Below are 14,044 nucleotides of genomic sequence, written 5' to 3'. Positions count from 1 at the left end.
AAACACGAAGGGTCAAAACAGGCCTCCAGCAGCTGCCAATCTCAATTTTTTTTGTAAGAAAAATTAGGCAGCCCGAAAAAGAGGCTTCTCGTGCAGCAAATTTGGGGCACTTTGGCAGATGCGCAAAAACGCGAGGTTGGTTTCGGTCGCCTGCATGCGATCGGAAACCTTTAAATCTGCCCGCCCGCCGACTGCTGCGTACCATGGCCGGCTCCTCCGACCCTGTCGCCGACCCCTATAGGCTCGCCGCCACTTCCACCCTATTTTAGGGCGGCTGTTGGAGCAGTTTTGCCTTGTTTCGTGCAAAAAAAAAAATGTTTTTTGCCCTATTATAGGTCTGTTGTTGGAGATGGCACTTGCTCGTGCACAAAAATGGCAATTTTTGTGCCTTAAATCTTGCTCATCATGTTTTCGTGTCCAAAAATAGGGTTGTTGTTGGAGATGCTTTAAAGTCTCTCTTTTCTCTCCATCAAAATCATGCCAGAATTACTGCACTAATCTAACTAACTAAAATCATGCAAAATGCAAGGTTTTCTTTCTTTCCATTTTCAGTTGGACAAAAATGTAGTGTGAAGTTATAAAGTTCTCCTATATGCAGAGAAAAGTTTCTTGATTTCAACAAGAAGGTATCTAAAATTTAGTTTAAAAGGTGAAAATACCTTGTCGAGAAGCTAATCTTAACTTCAGTTGGAGGCTTCAGAATTATGTCAAATGATCTCTTAGCGCCGTTCAAAGTTCAAAAAAAATGTTGAATTATGTCTATGTGTTAGTTAAACATTTGGGGGTTTGTTGGGTCTCAGTAAGGTTTCAGTTTATAACTTTCGAGTTTCATGTGGGAAGCTCTTAATTTTTGTTCTAAGTTCTATGGGAGAGGAGGCATATAATGTTTTCGAAAGAGATAAATGTTCCCGTAGCTTTGTGGGATGTCGAAAAGCAAACTTGGGCACAAAAGACTACAAGTTAGCATTGCGTAGCAATTAAGTGAGCATTGCTCGTTTGGTCCGGAGAATTAATGTATTATCCCACCACCTATATTCAACTTCTTGGAGATGTGTCTTTCGGTTCCTATTTATACTATAGGTGCCTCTTTCCAAGAACAAAAAAACATATGGTTTACCTAGGTTCAAATAATTGGCGCTATCCTACTCGTTGATGGAGGTTCGGACCATCATGAGAATGTTGCCCACAAAGATCCCGCTAAGCGTGTGGCCACCTGTTACATCATGACTTGGTACCATAAAAGGTCAAGACTTAACTTGGAGTTGATCTTCCACGAGAAGGCGGTCATCAGCCCTTGTGCAAACTTTTTGAATCCTTCACCAAAACTTGGAAGTATCTCAAGTGATTTTTAACCATCTAGAAGACACACACAAACCCTTCAAAAGTAACAAACGAGTTCGGCTGAATGAACCGCTCAAAACATCTGCAATGAACATCTTAAGAAAACATGTGATTTCTCTCTACAATAGGCTTGAAGCAAAGATATTTGAACACAAATGAAGGAGGTCAAGAAAGGGATAATCTTGGCTTCGAACTCACAAGGGATCTACTCTCAAAGAACTCTCGAAACTACTCAACAACCTCTCTTACTACAAAGGGGTATGGGGGTGCGCGTGTGCACATGCGCACAGGGTGAGAGAGCAGTTACCGAGGAAAAAAATTAATTGTGTCGGAAGTACCAAAGATAAATTCTCGTCACTACTGGGCATGTTTATTAGAAGGTGTTTGTTTCCACGGACTCATTGGTTTAGGGACTTAAAAAAGTCTCTATAAGTCCCATCTAAACCAAACAGGAGGGACTTAGGGATTTAAAGTGGGCATTTGAGACTTATGAAATAAGACTCTCAAGGAAAGACTTATAGGGACTTATAGTTATAATATGGTCTTTTAGTCCATGTTAAGTCTCAAGAACCAAACAGATAGGGACTTGAGACTTATAAATTGAGACTAAAAAAAATCCTAGAACTTATGAATCAAACAAGGCCTTAATTGAACGGCCGGGAGGAAAACACGGCCCTCTGTGAGAGTGTGTGATTCCTTGGTTGTACTACCAAGCTATCCAGTAAGCCTCTCAAAAATTGTAACCACTTGTAGCACTTGGAATAAAAAAAAGCTCAGAGGCACAGAACAAAAGAGATGACTCTTTTCTGTGAAAGATAGAACAAACTCGAGAAAAACTAGTCTCCGAAATACCGGGGGTCAACACAGTTGTTCTCAAAGAGAAACATGATAGAAGGCTAATTCCTGCTTGGATGTACTCGGTGCATTTTCTTGAGAGTAGCAGTTGTATACTAATGCATGTGCATAAGAAAATCGATAGGTGCTCGGAAGTCCCAGGAAAAAAGTTATGCTCTGAGGTAGTAGAAGAGCTAACAGAGATAGACTCAAAGGAAATGGAGCTCGGTGGTACTATATGGTCAGACGAAAGAACGTGGTTGGCTTAGCAAGCTCACTCATTCGTCACAGGGCGGCTAGTAATACTGGGTAGAAATACTCGAAAATAACCAGGAAAACAAAAGGAGTGAGAACTTGGGGCTTAGCAAGGTAAGATGGATGCGCGTGGTGGCAATTGCGCCGTGGCGTGGGATTTGGTGTGCCGCCCTAGGTGGGCCCGTGGTCTCGGCATACCAAATCTGAGGTGGTTGAACACCGCGATGATGGCCAGATGGCCGTGGCTACAACGTACGGATCATATAAGACCATGGGCAGATTTCCAAATCGCAATCCCAGCGGAGTCCAGAGCGCTCTTTCGCGCGGCGACAACAGCTACAATGGGGCATGGGCAGGACACACGCTTTTGGGAGGACAAGTGGGTCGACGGCTTCCGAATCCAAGACCTGGCACCCATGCTCTACTCCAAGGTATCGAGACAAGTGAGATCCTCACGGACAGTAGCAGAAGCGCTCAGTAATCATTCATGGGCAGAGGACATCGGGCCTGAGCTTACGGCCGACATGCTCAGGTAGTTCCTGGGACTATGGCAGCGAGTGGAGGGTGTGGCCCTCCGGGAGGATGCGCCAGACAAGATTCTTTGGGCGTGGGAGAAGGATGGCATGTTCTCGGCGCGATCAGCATACGCGGCCAAGTTTGCGGGACTTGAGATCGCTCCAACAGCGGAGTTCACGTGGGTGTCACGGGCGCCCTTGCAACGTCGGTTTTTCGTTTGGCTGGCCATGAAGAATAGATGCTGGACCTCCGCCCGCCTTGCTAGGAGGGGCCTCCCTCACCAAAGCTCGTGTCCATTCTGTGGCCAGCACGAAGAGACCATCACACACATCATGATCGGATGTGTCTTCGCTCGGGAGGTTTGGAGCAAGGTGTGTCTGGCCTTGGGACAACCAGATAGGGCTCCAACGGCAACGGAGTCACTTCCGGAGTGGTGCATCAGGCAGGAAGATATTGGGCAACACCGGAAATTGACTAGGACAATATCTATCTTGGCCCTATGGGAGCTGTGGATCCATCGGAATGCCGTGATCTTTGACGGAGAGGCGCCATCCACACAAAAGGTGCTCAAGAACATCGTTGTCGAAGCAAGGGCATGGAAGCAGGCAGGACTACTACAAGGGGAAGTTGAGAGGTTTATGTTGGGCCTTGCATTGTGGGAGAGTATCGAGTAGTTCGCTAATTAGCTAGTCGGGTGGGGTGACCGAGGGCTACCTGTAAATAACATTGTATCTTTCATGTGTGGAGGGTCTCTACCCTTTCCTTCTATAATATATGATACGCACACTCGTGCGTATTCGAGAAAAAAGAAAACTGGGGGATTTTGGGGCTTGCTACGGCATCGGTTTTTCAATTGAACACCCTTGAACCACCAGACGATCCTTCCACATGAAAACACAATAATGTGGGAAGTAGAGTATTTTTGATTATGTGACAGCTGAAGCAAATTATCTAATGATAAAAAAGGACGTTGAGCTATGTCGCCTAAACTAATAAAGTGCTATAAAGTGAGCTTATTTTAGTGTTGATAATGAATATCAGCAACTAATCAACTTATTATGTTATGTACACATCAGTTTCGTCAAATGTCTTGCTATCCCATAAAAACATCTACAGCCGGACCCCCTATTTCCTTCATAAACGTTTGAAACATCTCTTGGTCAGTGCTCAGTTTAAAAAAGTAGACCTAATCAAACCCCACTTCATCCTTAAACATCTGAACTAACCGACATACTTCAAATCAACGCCGAACTCGCTGCAATACAAGGGGGTCCGGTGGTGCCCAGGCAGCCCGTTTTCACACCCGCACGGTCCCACTTGCATTCACCCAGTCCCCATTCCTCTCTGGTCGCTCTATCGCTTGCAGCAGGACGACGGCTCTCGCGTGGGCAGAGCAGGCGGCTGGGTCCGGCGTAGACGACGGAGGCAGGTCACGACGGTGTGGGCGGAGGCAAAATCCACAAATCTGACCTATTGACAAAATTATTTTACAAATTGAACTGTGTTTGAAAAAATTTCACTCAGCTGACCTTTTTGTGTAGCGCCCGACATCTAGGCGTCACACTACACTGTGCAGCGTCTAACTCTCAGGCGTTACACGCCTAACCAGCGTCGCACTCCAAACTGCCTAAAAAATACTAAGTTAGTGTGCAACGTCTAAGAGCTAGGATTACAACAGCTGCAGCAGATGAGTCAATGCCTAGGGATTCATGACGTACTTTTATATCATCAAATGGAACAGTGCAGCTGGCCAACTTGGTTATTTGGTGGTTAACCGTGTTGGAAATAAACCTAGCAACCCTAGCACTAGTACTACCTAGCCACGCGTGATGCATTTAAACTACACTGTGTGTGGCTAGTAATTTATGCTCCGTGTGTGTCATCTTCCTCCATCGGGCGTAAGCATAAACATAAAGTTGTGTTGTACAACGTATGAGATGATAAGAGTGCGAGCTGCTGCAGCTGTTGTAATCCAAATTGTGCAGCGCCTAGTGAGGCGCTACATTATATGGGGTGCGACGCTGGCTAGGCGTGTAGTACCTGAGAGCTAGGCGCTGCACAATGTAGTGTGAAGCCTAGATGTCGAGCGTTACAGAAAAGGGTCAGTTGTGTGAAATTTTTCCAAACATAATTCAGCTTGTGAAATACTTCATTCCTTTATATAAAGTGTATTTGTTTTTTTTCAAAAGTCAAACGAATGCATGTTTGATCAAGTTTTTAGAAAAAACATATCAATATCCACAATATAAAATTTATATCATTTTATTGATCATGAAAGCTAGTTTTACATTTTATCTATTAGGTATTTGCAGATGTTTTTATTTTGTTCTATAATTTTGATCAAACTTTCAAATGGTTGACTTGCACGAAAACCAATACACCTTAAATTTTGGGATGAAGGGAGTAATTTTGTCCATACTTCAGATTTGTCATTTCTGCCGTGGGCGAAGGTGGCCACCGGCCGCGCACTGCGTGTTAGCCGTCCGCGTGTGCGCTGCTCGCGTCCGTGGCCACCGCGCGCCGCGTGCATGCTGGCTGGCCGCGCGCCGGCGTGCAGGCTGAATGGCCGCGCTTGCGTCTGCTGGTTGCGTCCGTGGCCGCCGCGTGCTGCCTGCCGGCGTGCAGGCTGGTTGGCCGCCGCGCGCCGCATGTTGCTCGCGTCCGTAGCGTCTGCGCGCCCCGCGTCGCGTGCTGCTCACGTCTGCGTGCGGGCTGGCCTGCCGCGCGTGTAGCAACAGCCTCGTGTGGGCCGCGTGCGTGCACAGCCGCGGCCGCTGCTTCTTTGCGTGCTGGCTAGCTAGCACGTGCAAGCATGGCCGCCGCCGACTTGCCATTGTGGCCGCACATAACATGTTCGATAAAATGTCTCACGCAGAGAGAGATAGTAGGGGCTGAAAATGAGGGATGTGATGGTTTTAAGTTCATCTCTTATATTGCGTGGATGAACGCACTAGATATCAAATACTAACAAGATGCATCTATTTATATTTAAGTTCATCTCTCAAGAACTTGTTGATTAAGCGTGCTTTGGCTGGAACTGGAAGCCGATCCGGGAATGAGTGGAGTGTTACCAAAACCTACTGCGCGGTTGCTATCGGTAGTTCACTACTCCTGCTACAGGTTGATTAAGCTGAACACTCTAGACGTAGTGCTTACACAAATTTACAATTATACAAGTGGATATCCCTGTCAGATGCCATCAGTGCGTTCACCACAAGACCACTATGTGCGAGTTCAGCTGTTTGTGACTCTTACAAGCTTAGCAACGCCTCCGCAGTCGATTGAGTCTCGGCGAAAATCAGCGAATAGCGAATGACGGTGAAACAGAAATACTCTTAAGTTTGTCACAGAATGCATCATCCACGCTAATGTTTTGCTACATTTGTCTTCTTCTTTTTGTATGCTCTCTGAATCTTCACAGGGGTTCGCTGGTGACAAACGTAAGTTTCAGGCGTGCAAATTTGATTGCAAAACATGATGTATGGGGTCACAATTGCACCAAACCGGAGGGTAGCTAGGAAACCATGATTTCACGCCACCTTCACCTCTGACCTCTCTTTTTTTTCACTTGACGGCACATCTCTTTCACCCCACCTTGAGTGCCAGAGGAGCCTACCGCTAACCAGAGAAAAAACGCACACAGCAGTATCCAAATCACAGCATAATAATGTATGCTGAACATGCCACTCGACCGCCCAGCACAGTTGTCACTGCACATATCAAACACTTCTATGATCGATCAAGGACGAAAATTGTCAGTGGTCTCTTTCTTGGAATGACTTTCCTAACAAATCTCCCTGGACGAACTAGTCACAACAACGACGCTAACCATTAAAAGAGTTCCATGATGAGCTGCTAAGTAGGTCCTCCATATTCGATAAGCTCGACAGACTGAATCTGCTAGTGCCAGCAGATCTCTGAGGAAGATCTTTTCTGTTTCTCTCTCTACTACACTAGTAGTATACTTGTCACTGACCAAGCCAGACATGTCTTTCGTCTGGACCAAGTTAATGTGTGGAAACTCTGGCCAAGCTAGCACCGACCGGAGCCTACCACCCAATCACTCGACGTTGAGCTTCCGGGAACAGCAGCGCCGGGTCCATGGTGAGCTGGGCGTTTGGCACAGTGCCAGGCATGCCAATTATTCTCCCACCATTTTGTTGGCTGATTGGTAGTTTGCTCCATTTGTTAGCTTTCTGTCTCTATAGCCTTCCGCGCTGCTTCCCTCTGACCCTCTCCCCCTCCTTTCTGTGTCGTCTACTCTCTGTCTGCATATAAATAGGGCCGGGGTATCTTGCTGCTGATAAGACGCAGAAGCTCATCCAACTCTACTGTCAAGCTAGACAAGACTAGAGCTCGTGTGAAACATTGTCCAAGCAAGATGGTTAAGGTTGGTTGCTAATCTGCAAACCTTTTACCAATTTAGCTCGTCGTGTTCTAGCTAGGAGTGTTAGTGTTTATCGCTCAGTTTTGTGCGTCGATCTGACCGTGTTTCGCTCTGTGTTGCAGCAAAAGATTGTTCTCAAGTTGCCGTTGGACGGCGAGAGGAACAGGAGGAAGGCCTTCAAGGCCGCCGTTGGCATGGCAGGTACGAAGAAGAAGCCACTGATCATGACTACCACCTGTTTAAATTATCTTCTTCTCTTCGTTGGTTCTCAGGGAGAGGTGGTGAATGAATTCTGCAGGCGTGACATCCGCGACGTTGGAGGGGGACAAGATCATCATCCTCGGCGACGGCGTCGACCCGATCGCGCTGACGACGATGCTCCGGCGCAGCCTAGGCAAAGCCGAGCTCGTCAGCGTGTCGTCCGGCGACGACAAGAAGAAAGATGGCGGCTACGGCTATGGCGGCTACGGCTACGGCGGAGAAAAGAAGAAGGACGGCTACGGCTACGGTGGAGCTGACGGCGGCGGCGGCAAGGACTCCAAGGGTAACGGCGGTTACCATCAGAACGCGGTGACGCCGATTCCCTACCCGGCGTACCAGCAGTACAACGCCATGCCGTCCTACCCTGCTTACGCCTACGCTCCGTATCAGCAACAGCAACAGGATCCCGGCTGCAGCATAATGTAAGCTAAGCTGCTAAGGTGCCGACGAGAAGAGCTCGGGGAGACTCAAGCTTTCATCTCAAAATAAGTTCAGGACAAGCTTATAAATCCTGAACTGATCAAGCGAGCTACGATGAAGCAAGAGATGCGCTGGCTGCTTGAGCTGCACGTACATGTACATAGCTTGTGGAATCATCTGGAATGGTTGTCTGTAAATTCAGGGTTTCAGTTCAGAGTGTACTAGTGTTGTGGTTTGTGCAAGATTGGAAAAGGGTGGACAGAATAAATGGAACAGAGAGATGCATGCTGCGCAAAAGCACACTGAATTTTTAAGAAAGAAAAAACTTCCAATATATTCATGGCAGTACAAGAACACCAGATGTAATAAAGAAACATTCACGTCCGGAGACCACCTAGTGACGACCACAAACACTGAAATGAGTTGGAGGCGTACCGCCGTCATCGCCCCTCCCTCATCTAAGCCGGACAAAATTTATTATAGTAGACAGTTGGAAAGTCATTGTGCTAAGCCCCCAAGACCAGTGCACCAGAAGCAACCATTACTGATGAAGAAAAGTGTAGATTGAAAGAATCCAACCTGCAGACACATGAAACGAAGATTGGATCCAAGCAAATTCATCAAAGACATGCACCGATTGAATTGCGCGAGATCCGTCAGAGACACACCTCCACAAGGGCTAGGTGAGGAGAAACTTGTCCCATCTCCAAGGAGCCTCCACGGCCTCACCTTACTAAGGAGGACACCATACCCTAAATAAACTTAGAAATACCTAAAAACGGAGCAGGAATCCTAAACCTTTTTCTTTGGAGAGGATGTGGCGGCTGCGTAAAGCGACATGTTAAAAGCACATTAGAATTATATCTAAGACATGAAGAACCTAATGAAACTTTGTAGCAGCTGCAGCATTAGCTATATGTAAGTTGCATGTTTTATCTATTTGAGTCGATTGATCTGCGAAGAAGACAATGCGCAACCTCGAGACCAAAGACGATGGTGTCGTAGCGAGTACAAGGAGGCATGGGGAGACCGGCGAGGACGCAGACGACATTGCATGTGGAGGGCAACCCAAAGGTTGACTGGTTTGGGAGGGGGGAGGAAGGTGCAGGTTCGCCGGATAAATCTGGTGCTCGGGGAAGGTTTGGAGGGTTAGTAGGCGGCGATGACCTGATGAGGGCGGGAATGAAGTGAGAGGGAGAGGAAATCAGTTAACCTGATTTTTTTTCTCGACGCATGACGTATAGTCTGTTTTTGATGGGAGGGGGCGGGAATGAAGTGAGAGGGAGAGGAATATTTTTTTATATGTAAAATAGTAATATTATTTTTTTAGACGATGTAAAAGGAATCTTGTTTTTTAGGGGTATTTTTTTTGGGGCAATGGGACGCGGATCAAAGTTGAGCCTGGTCCAATATAAAAAGCAGGCCAGACCTGCTAGGCTATGCTTCACATGAAGGGCCTGTCGATCAAGCGAACCTCGCGTTACCCAAACGTAGGGGTCCGAAAAAGTTGGATCGCTCGAGGTGATCAAGGAGGCGACTAGGGGTCCCTTGCGCGCCGCCGGTAACGCCGCTGGTTCCCTCTCTCCGTCGGCCGCTCCGGTGGCGGAAGGGAGGAGGAACCTCGGGTCTGTTCACTAGGCTGGTGTGTGGTAGGGTTAGGGTTGAGGGAGACGCTGCTGAGGCTGTTGCGATGGTGTCGCGTCGGAATAAGTTTCTCTGGGCTCCGTTCGCGGTCAGGTGAGGCTTTTGCCTTTGTCTAGGAGCCAGCGGTGTTGGGGATCCCCGGATCTCGTCGAGGTCGCGGGCTATGGTGATTGGAGGTCCATCGGCACTGGCCGTTCGGATCCTCGGATGGGCGATGGAGGTAGGGAGACGAAGACCTTTCTTCTTCCTTGTTGGTACGATTTGCTGCTGCTGTTCTTCTCCTTCCTCTGCGCTGATGCTGGTGGGAGATCCTGCTTTGCCCGGGTGGATGTCCCGGCCGTGGTGCTGGACCGGTCGGATGACTCGAGTTCTCTTCCTTCCGGAAGAGACACTTTTCGCGGTACTCAAAGCTAAAGATGGCGACGGCTGTTGCAGGTGTGTTGGATTGATGTGCATGCCCTCTCAACGCTGGTGTCAAGAAAGGAGAAAGCAACATGGCGGCAATTGTATCGTAGTCGAAGACGATGACCTGTTTGCAACTGGTTGCATATCCTTCTGCTGCAGGGGTCTTCTCTCAAAATTCAGGGATGATGACACATGGCTCCGGAGATCTTCTTGTGTTATGGTTGTCTTAGGGTACTCTAGGTATTCATGGTCCTTTGTTTTTGCGTTTCAGTGTGCTCGTAAGGGACATCTACTCTGTACTGATTCGTGATTTGAATGAACAATTTTTAAAAAAAGAAAAAAAAACATGAAGGGCCTGTCTCCATGCGCACGCGCACATTCGTGAACAGCCACGTCGATTGATTCCATGGCCTAGACCTTTTCTTCCATCTCCAGGAGAAGAACAAAATCAAATCAAAGAGAGAAAGAAAAGCTATTGGCCTCTCCAATTTCCGGCCGCGGGGCAAGAGAAGAAACCCAACCCGACCTCTGATTCCCCAATCGCCACCCCTCCTCCGCCGCCACCCATGGCGTCCGCGGCCGCCACCTCCGCCCCGCTCCGCCTCCTCTCCTCCTCGCCCCTCTCCAGGCCGCTCCTGTCCAGGCCCCACCTCCTCACCCTCTCCCGCCCCGTCTCCTTCCAGCGCCTCGCCGCCAGGTCCGCCGCCTCCCCGACCCCCTCCACCTCCTCCTCCGCCCCCGCCCCCGTCGACCCGGCGCAGCTCCCCCCGGCGCTCAGGGACATCATCGCGCTCTTCCAGTCCGTGCCCGACGAGCGCACCCGCTACAAGCAGCTCCTCGCCTACGCCGCCCGCCTGCCGCCCATGGACCCGGCGCTCAAGTCCGACGCCAACCGCGTCCGGGGCTGCGTCTCCCAGGTCTGGGTCCACGCCGCGCCGGAGGCGGAGGCCCCCGGCTGCGTCAGCTTCCAGGCCGACTCCGACGCGCAGCTCACCAAGGGCCTCGCCGCGCTGCTCGTGCTCGGCCTCTCCGGCGCGCCCGCCAGGGACGTCGCCATGGTGCCCGTCGAGTTCATCGAGATGCTCGGGATCAGGCAGAGCCTCTCGCCCTCCCGGAACAGCGGCCTGCTCAACATGATCAACCTCATGAAGCTCAAGGCGCTGGAAATCGCTGCGGGCCAGGAGGTGACTGGCGGCCAAGAAATCCGCCAGGAGCGTACTGAAACGCCTGCCGTGGAGAAGGAGGAGCCTCAGTTTGAGGCTTTCGGTGGGCAAGCGCATGAGAGTTCAGAGGCGGAGAGGCCTGAGGAGGAGGAATTCGAGGAGGGACCGGCTGCTGTTGTGGAAGGAAATGGCAGCCTTGGAGGTGGGAGGAAGGAGAGGATAAGGGATAGTTTGGAGAGAGGGCTTTCACCACTGGAGCTCAAGATTGAGGACATCTCGTATCAACACAGTGGGCATGCCGGGGTAGCAGGTAGCGATGGAGAGACGCATTTCAATGTGCGGGTGGTGTCCAAGGAGTTTGAGGGGAAGAGCATGCTCAAGAGACACAGGGCTGTGTATGATCTCCTGCAGGATGAGCTCAAGAGTGGGCTGCACGCGCTGTCCATCGATGCAAAGACACCATCTGAAGTCTAGGTATTGCATACAGCGTGATGCTGCACATGAGGTTCATTTTTGTCACATTGTAGATTTCTCTAGGATAGTACTTCTCACTTGCTGAGACTCTTCTTTTTTCACATTTCTCATTGGCTTAAAGATACATCACATATGATATTTGTTGTGCCAGCAGCGGATGATGGTATCCGGGTATACTAAACATAATTTTCTTCAGTGCTTAAACTTTCATGATGCTAATAATATTGAATGCAATGGTTCTCCTCACCACCCAATTACATAACATATACATTACATGATTCCAGTTCTTTGAGTGTTGAGTGGTATTATTATCTAAATCCTAAGCATCAACTAATCCAGCCACTCATCCTAGTTCCTTGGGTTCAACTTGTCCTCCTTGATGCCGTAGCCTGGAAATCAGATGTATAGGTATCCAAGCTGTGACAGGTTATCAACTTAAATACAATTTATGCCTGAAATAGGGAAAATATAAAATTAACTACAATAGAATCTGTTTATCCTCGGTGGTGGTTATCTGAATCATAAAGTTTAAATAAATTCATAACACCATGGACACTGCTGCCTCCAGCAAGTGCCTCGTGCAAATTTATTCCAGACACAGATTATGTTTCTCTTATCTGGACTATGCAGAAATGATATACTTAATTATAATTAATTTTAGAACTCAGAACTACCGATTCAGACATAAGGATGTTTCAGTAATTGGTTGGTTGCCGGTTCAGAATGAATGTAGTTTCTAAAGAACTGTGTAGTCTTTGTCTTTCTCCTCATGTCCTCTCCTACAACTATCCTGTGACCAGTTCATTTCATCGGAAATCCTGTATCCAGCTATGCCTATAGGACCAAAATTAGCTCAGTGTCTGTGACTCGATTTGCCAGACTGTAGCATGATTGCAATTCCACTGAAATTATTAGCCAGATGTTCCTTAAAATCGGGTCATATTTCGTTCCACAATGTAGTGCATATTAGGTTTTCTAGAGTCAAACATGTCTATGTCTGACCAAATTTATAAGATAAACTATCGACACCTAAAAGATTTGACTAGAGAAAAATTGATATAAAAGTGCACACTAGGTGTCTATTATGCTGCATATTAGGTTCATCATCAAGATACATCCACTTTACCTTCTATGTCAATTTTTCTCTAAATGTAGTGTGTCAAAATATTTGTTAATTTGATCAACCACGACAATAGGCAGAGCTAGTGAGCACATGAAGAAGGTGGGCAAGGAAGAGAAGAAAGATTTGACTAGAAGCAGTCTTCCATCATAAGACAAAAAGTCAAACAACCAGCTAATCTTCTTTCAATCCCTTTGCATGAGAACAGTGAAATCCTCAATCCTTGGCTTGTCCAGACTCATGGGCAGACCTAGGTAAGTGAAAGGGAAGGTTCCCTGCGAGCATCCCAGAGTGCCTAATCATGACACTTTGAACGTTAAATGGAGCAAGCACGTATTTGTTGTAGTTAACCTTTAATCCAGTGTGGGAGGCAAAGTGCATGGAAGAAATTTAGCTTATATGACTTGCATTTCTTATGCAGTTAAAACCAAGATGGTGTCATCGACATATTGCATCACTGATAATCAGTTCTTGAGGATGATTGTAAAATTACTTTGATGGGTTGGTGTCTTGGTGATCCATAGCTTCATTGCATATTGACTGTACCAGGTTAGCAGCAAGGACAATGAGCAGAGGAGAAAGGGGGTCTCCTTCTCTAACTCCTATGGAACTCATTGAGCAATATAGCAGGAGTGCCTTATTTGAAGATCATGTGTATCCAAATGAGCCATCCAGGGCCAAAATCTTTAGCTTTGAGAATATCCACGATGGTATTGTGCTCAATAAGATCAACAACTTTTTCAAAACTTGACTTAACCACCAGGATCTGTTTCTTGGAGTGATGGCATTGGGATATGTATGTTCATAAGCCCAGACCAAGCAGTTTTGAATGGTTATCTTGATAAAATCGTATTCATTAATGTGGACCAATTTGAGAATGACCTTCTACAATCTATTAGCTAGGATTTTGGTAATGTTCTTTATGGAGCAATTTAACAGATATATGGGTCCAAGTCATTAGCATCAAGGGTGATGGAGGAATTAATGCTCCATTTGTTCACTTTTCCTTAGTAAAAATCCTCAATAAGGTTGTAAAAATCCTAGCAAATAATGTTCCAACAATCCTTGATGAATGCACCATTGAAACCATCTGGTGACGGGGCTTTATCGGAGGGAAGCTGCATAACCACATCATAAATTCCTTTTTTTGGTGAAAGGGGCATCAAGATCTTGTAGATTATCCACCCTTTGCACCAAATATTTCAAATCAAGCATGGAACAAGT

General features: G+C 47.4%; 2 protein-coding genes across 4 annotated transcripts; both read left to right on the top strand.

Moving 5' to 3' along the window:
• Window positions 1–7,238: 7,238 nt before the first annotated feature.
• On the top strand, window positions 7,239–8,311 carry LOC119297252. Its single transcript, XM_037575115.1, has 3 exons — window positions 7,239–7,336; window positions 7,456–7,534; window positions 7,632–8,311. Exons 1-3 carry the CDS (start codon window positions 7,328–7,330, stop codon window positions 8,018–8,020), a joined length of 477 nt encoding a protein of 158 aa, XP_037431012.1. The 5' UTR covers window positions 7,239–7,327; the 3' UTR covers window positions 8,021–8,311.
• Window positions 8,312–10,513: 2,202 nt separating this feature from the next.
• Window positions 10,514–13,690, top strand: LOC119301175 (sufE-like protein 1, chloroplastic/mitochondrial). 3 transcript variants are annotated; one of them, XR_005146920.1, is made up of 3 exons: window positions 10,514–11,700; window positions 12,897–13,074; window positions 13,242–13,690. XR_005146920.1 is itself a non-coding variant. In XM_037578088.1 (2 exons), the coding sequence occupies exon 1, from the start codon at window positions 10,630–10,632 to the stop codon at window positions 11,698–11,700; it is 1,071 nt and encodes a 356-aa protein (XP_037433985.1). In that variant the 5' UTR covers window positions 10,514–10,629; the 3' UTR covers window positions 13,370–13,690. The 3 variants fall into 3 exon arrangements, 2 of the variants coding, with proteins under 2 accessions (XP_037433985.1, XP_037433984.1); XM_037578088.1 differs by lacking the exon at window positions 12,897–13,074 and having other exon boundaries at window positions 13,370–13,690; XM_037578087.1 differs by lacking the exon at window positions 12,897–13,074.
• The last annotated feature ends 354 nt before the right edge of the window (window positions 13,691–14,044 follow it).

Source organism: Triticum dicoccoides, chromosome 5A (genome assembly GCF_002162155.2).
Source record: "Triticum dicoccoides isolate Atlit2015 ecotype Zavitan chromosome 5A, WEW_v2.0, whole genome shotgun sequence".
In the NCBI taxonomy this organism is placed as follows: Eukaryota; Viridiplantae; Streptophyta; class Magnoliopsida; order Poales; family Poaceae; genus Triticum; species Triticum dicoccoides.
This window is presented reverse-complemented; position numbering and strand designations above follow the sequence as displayed.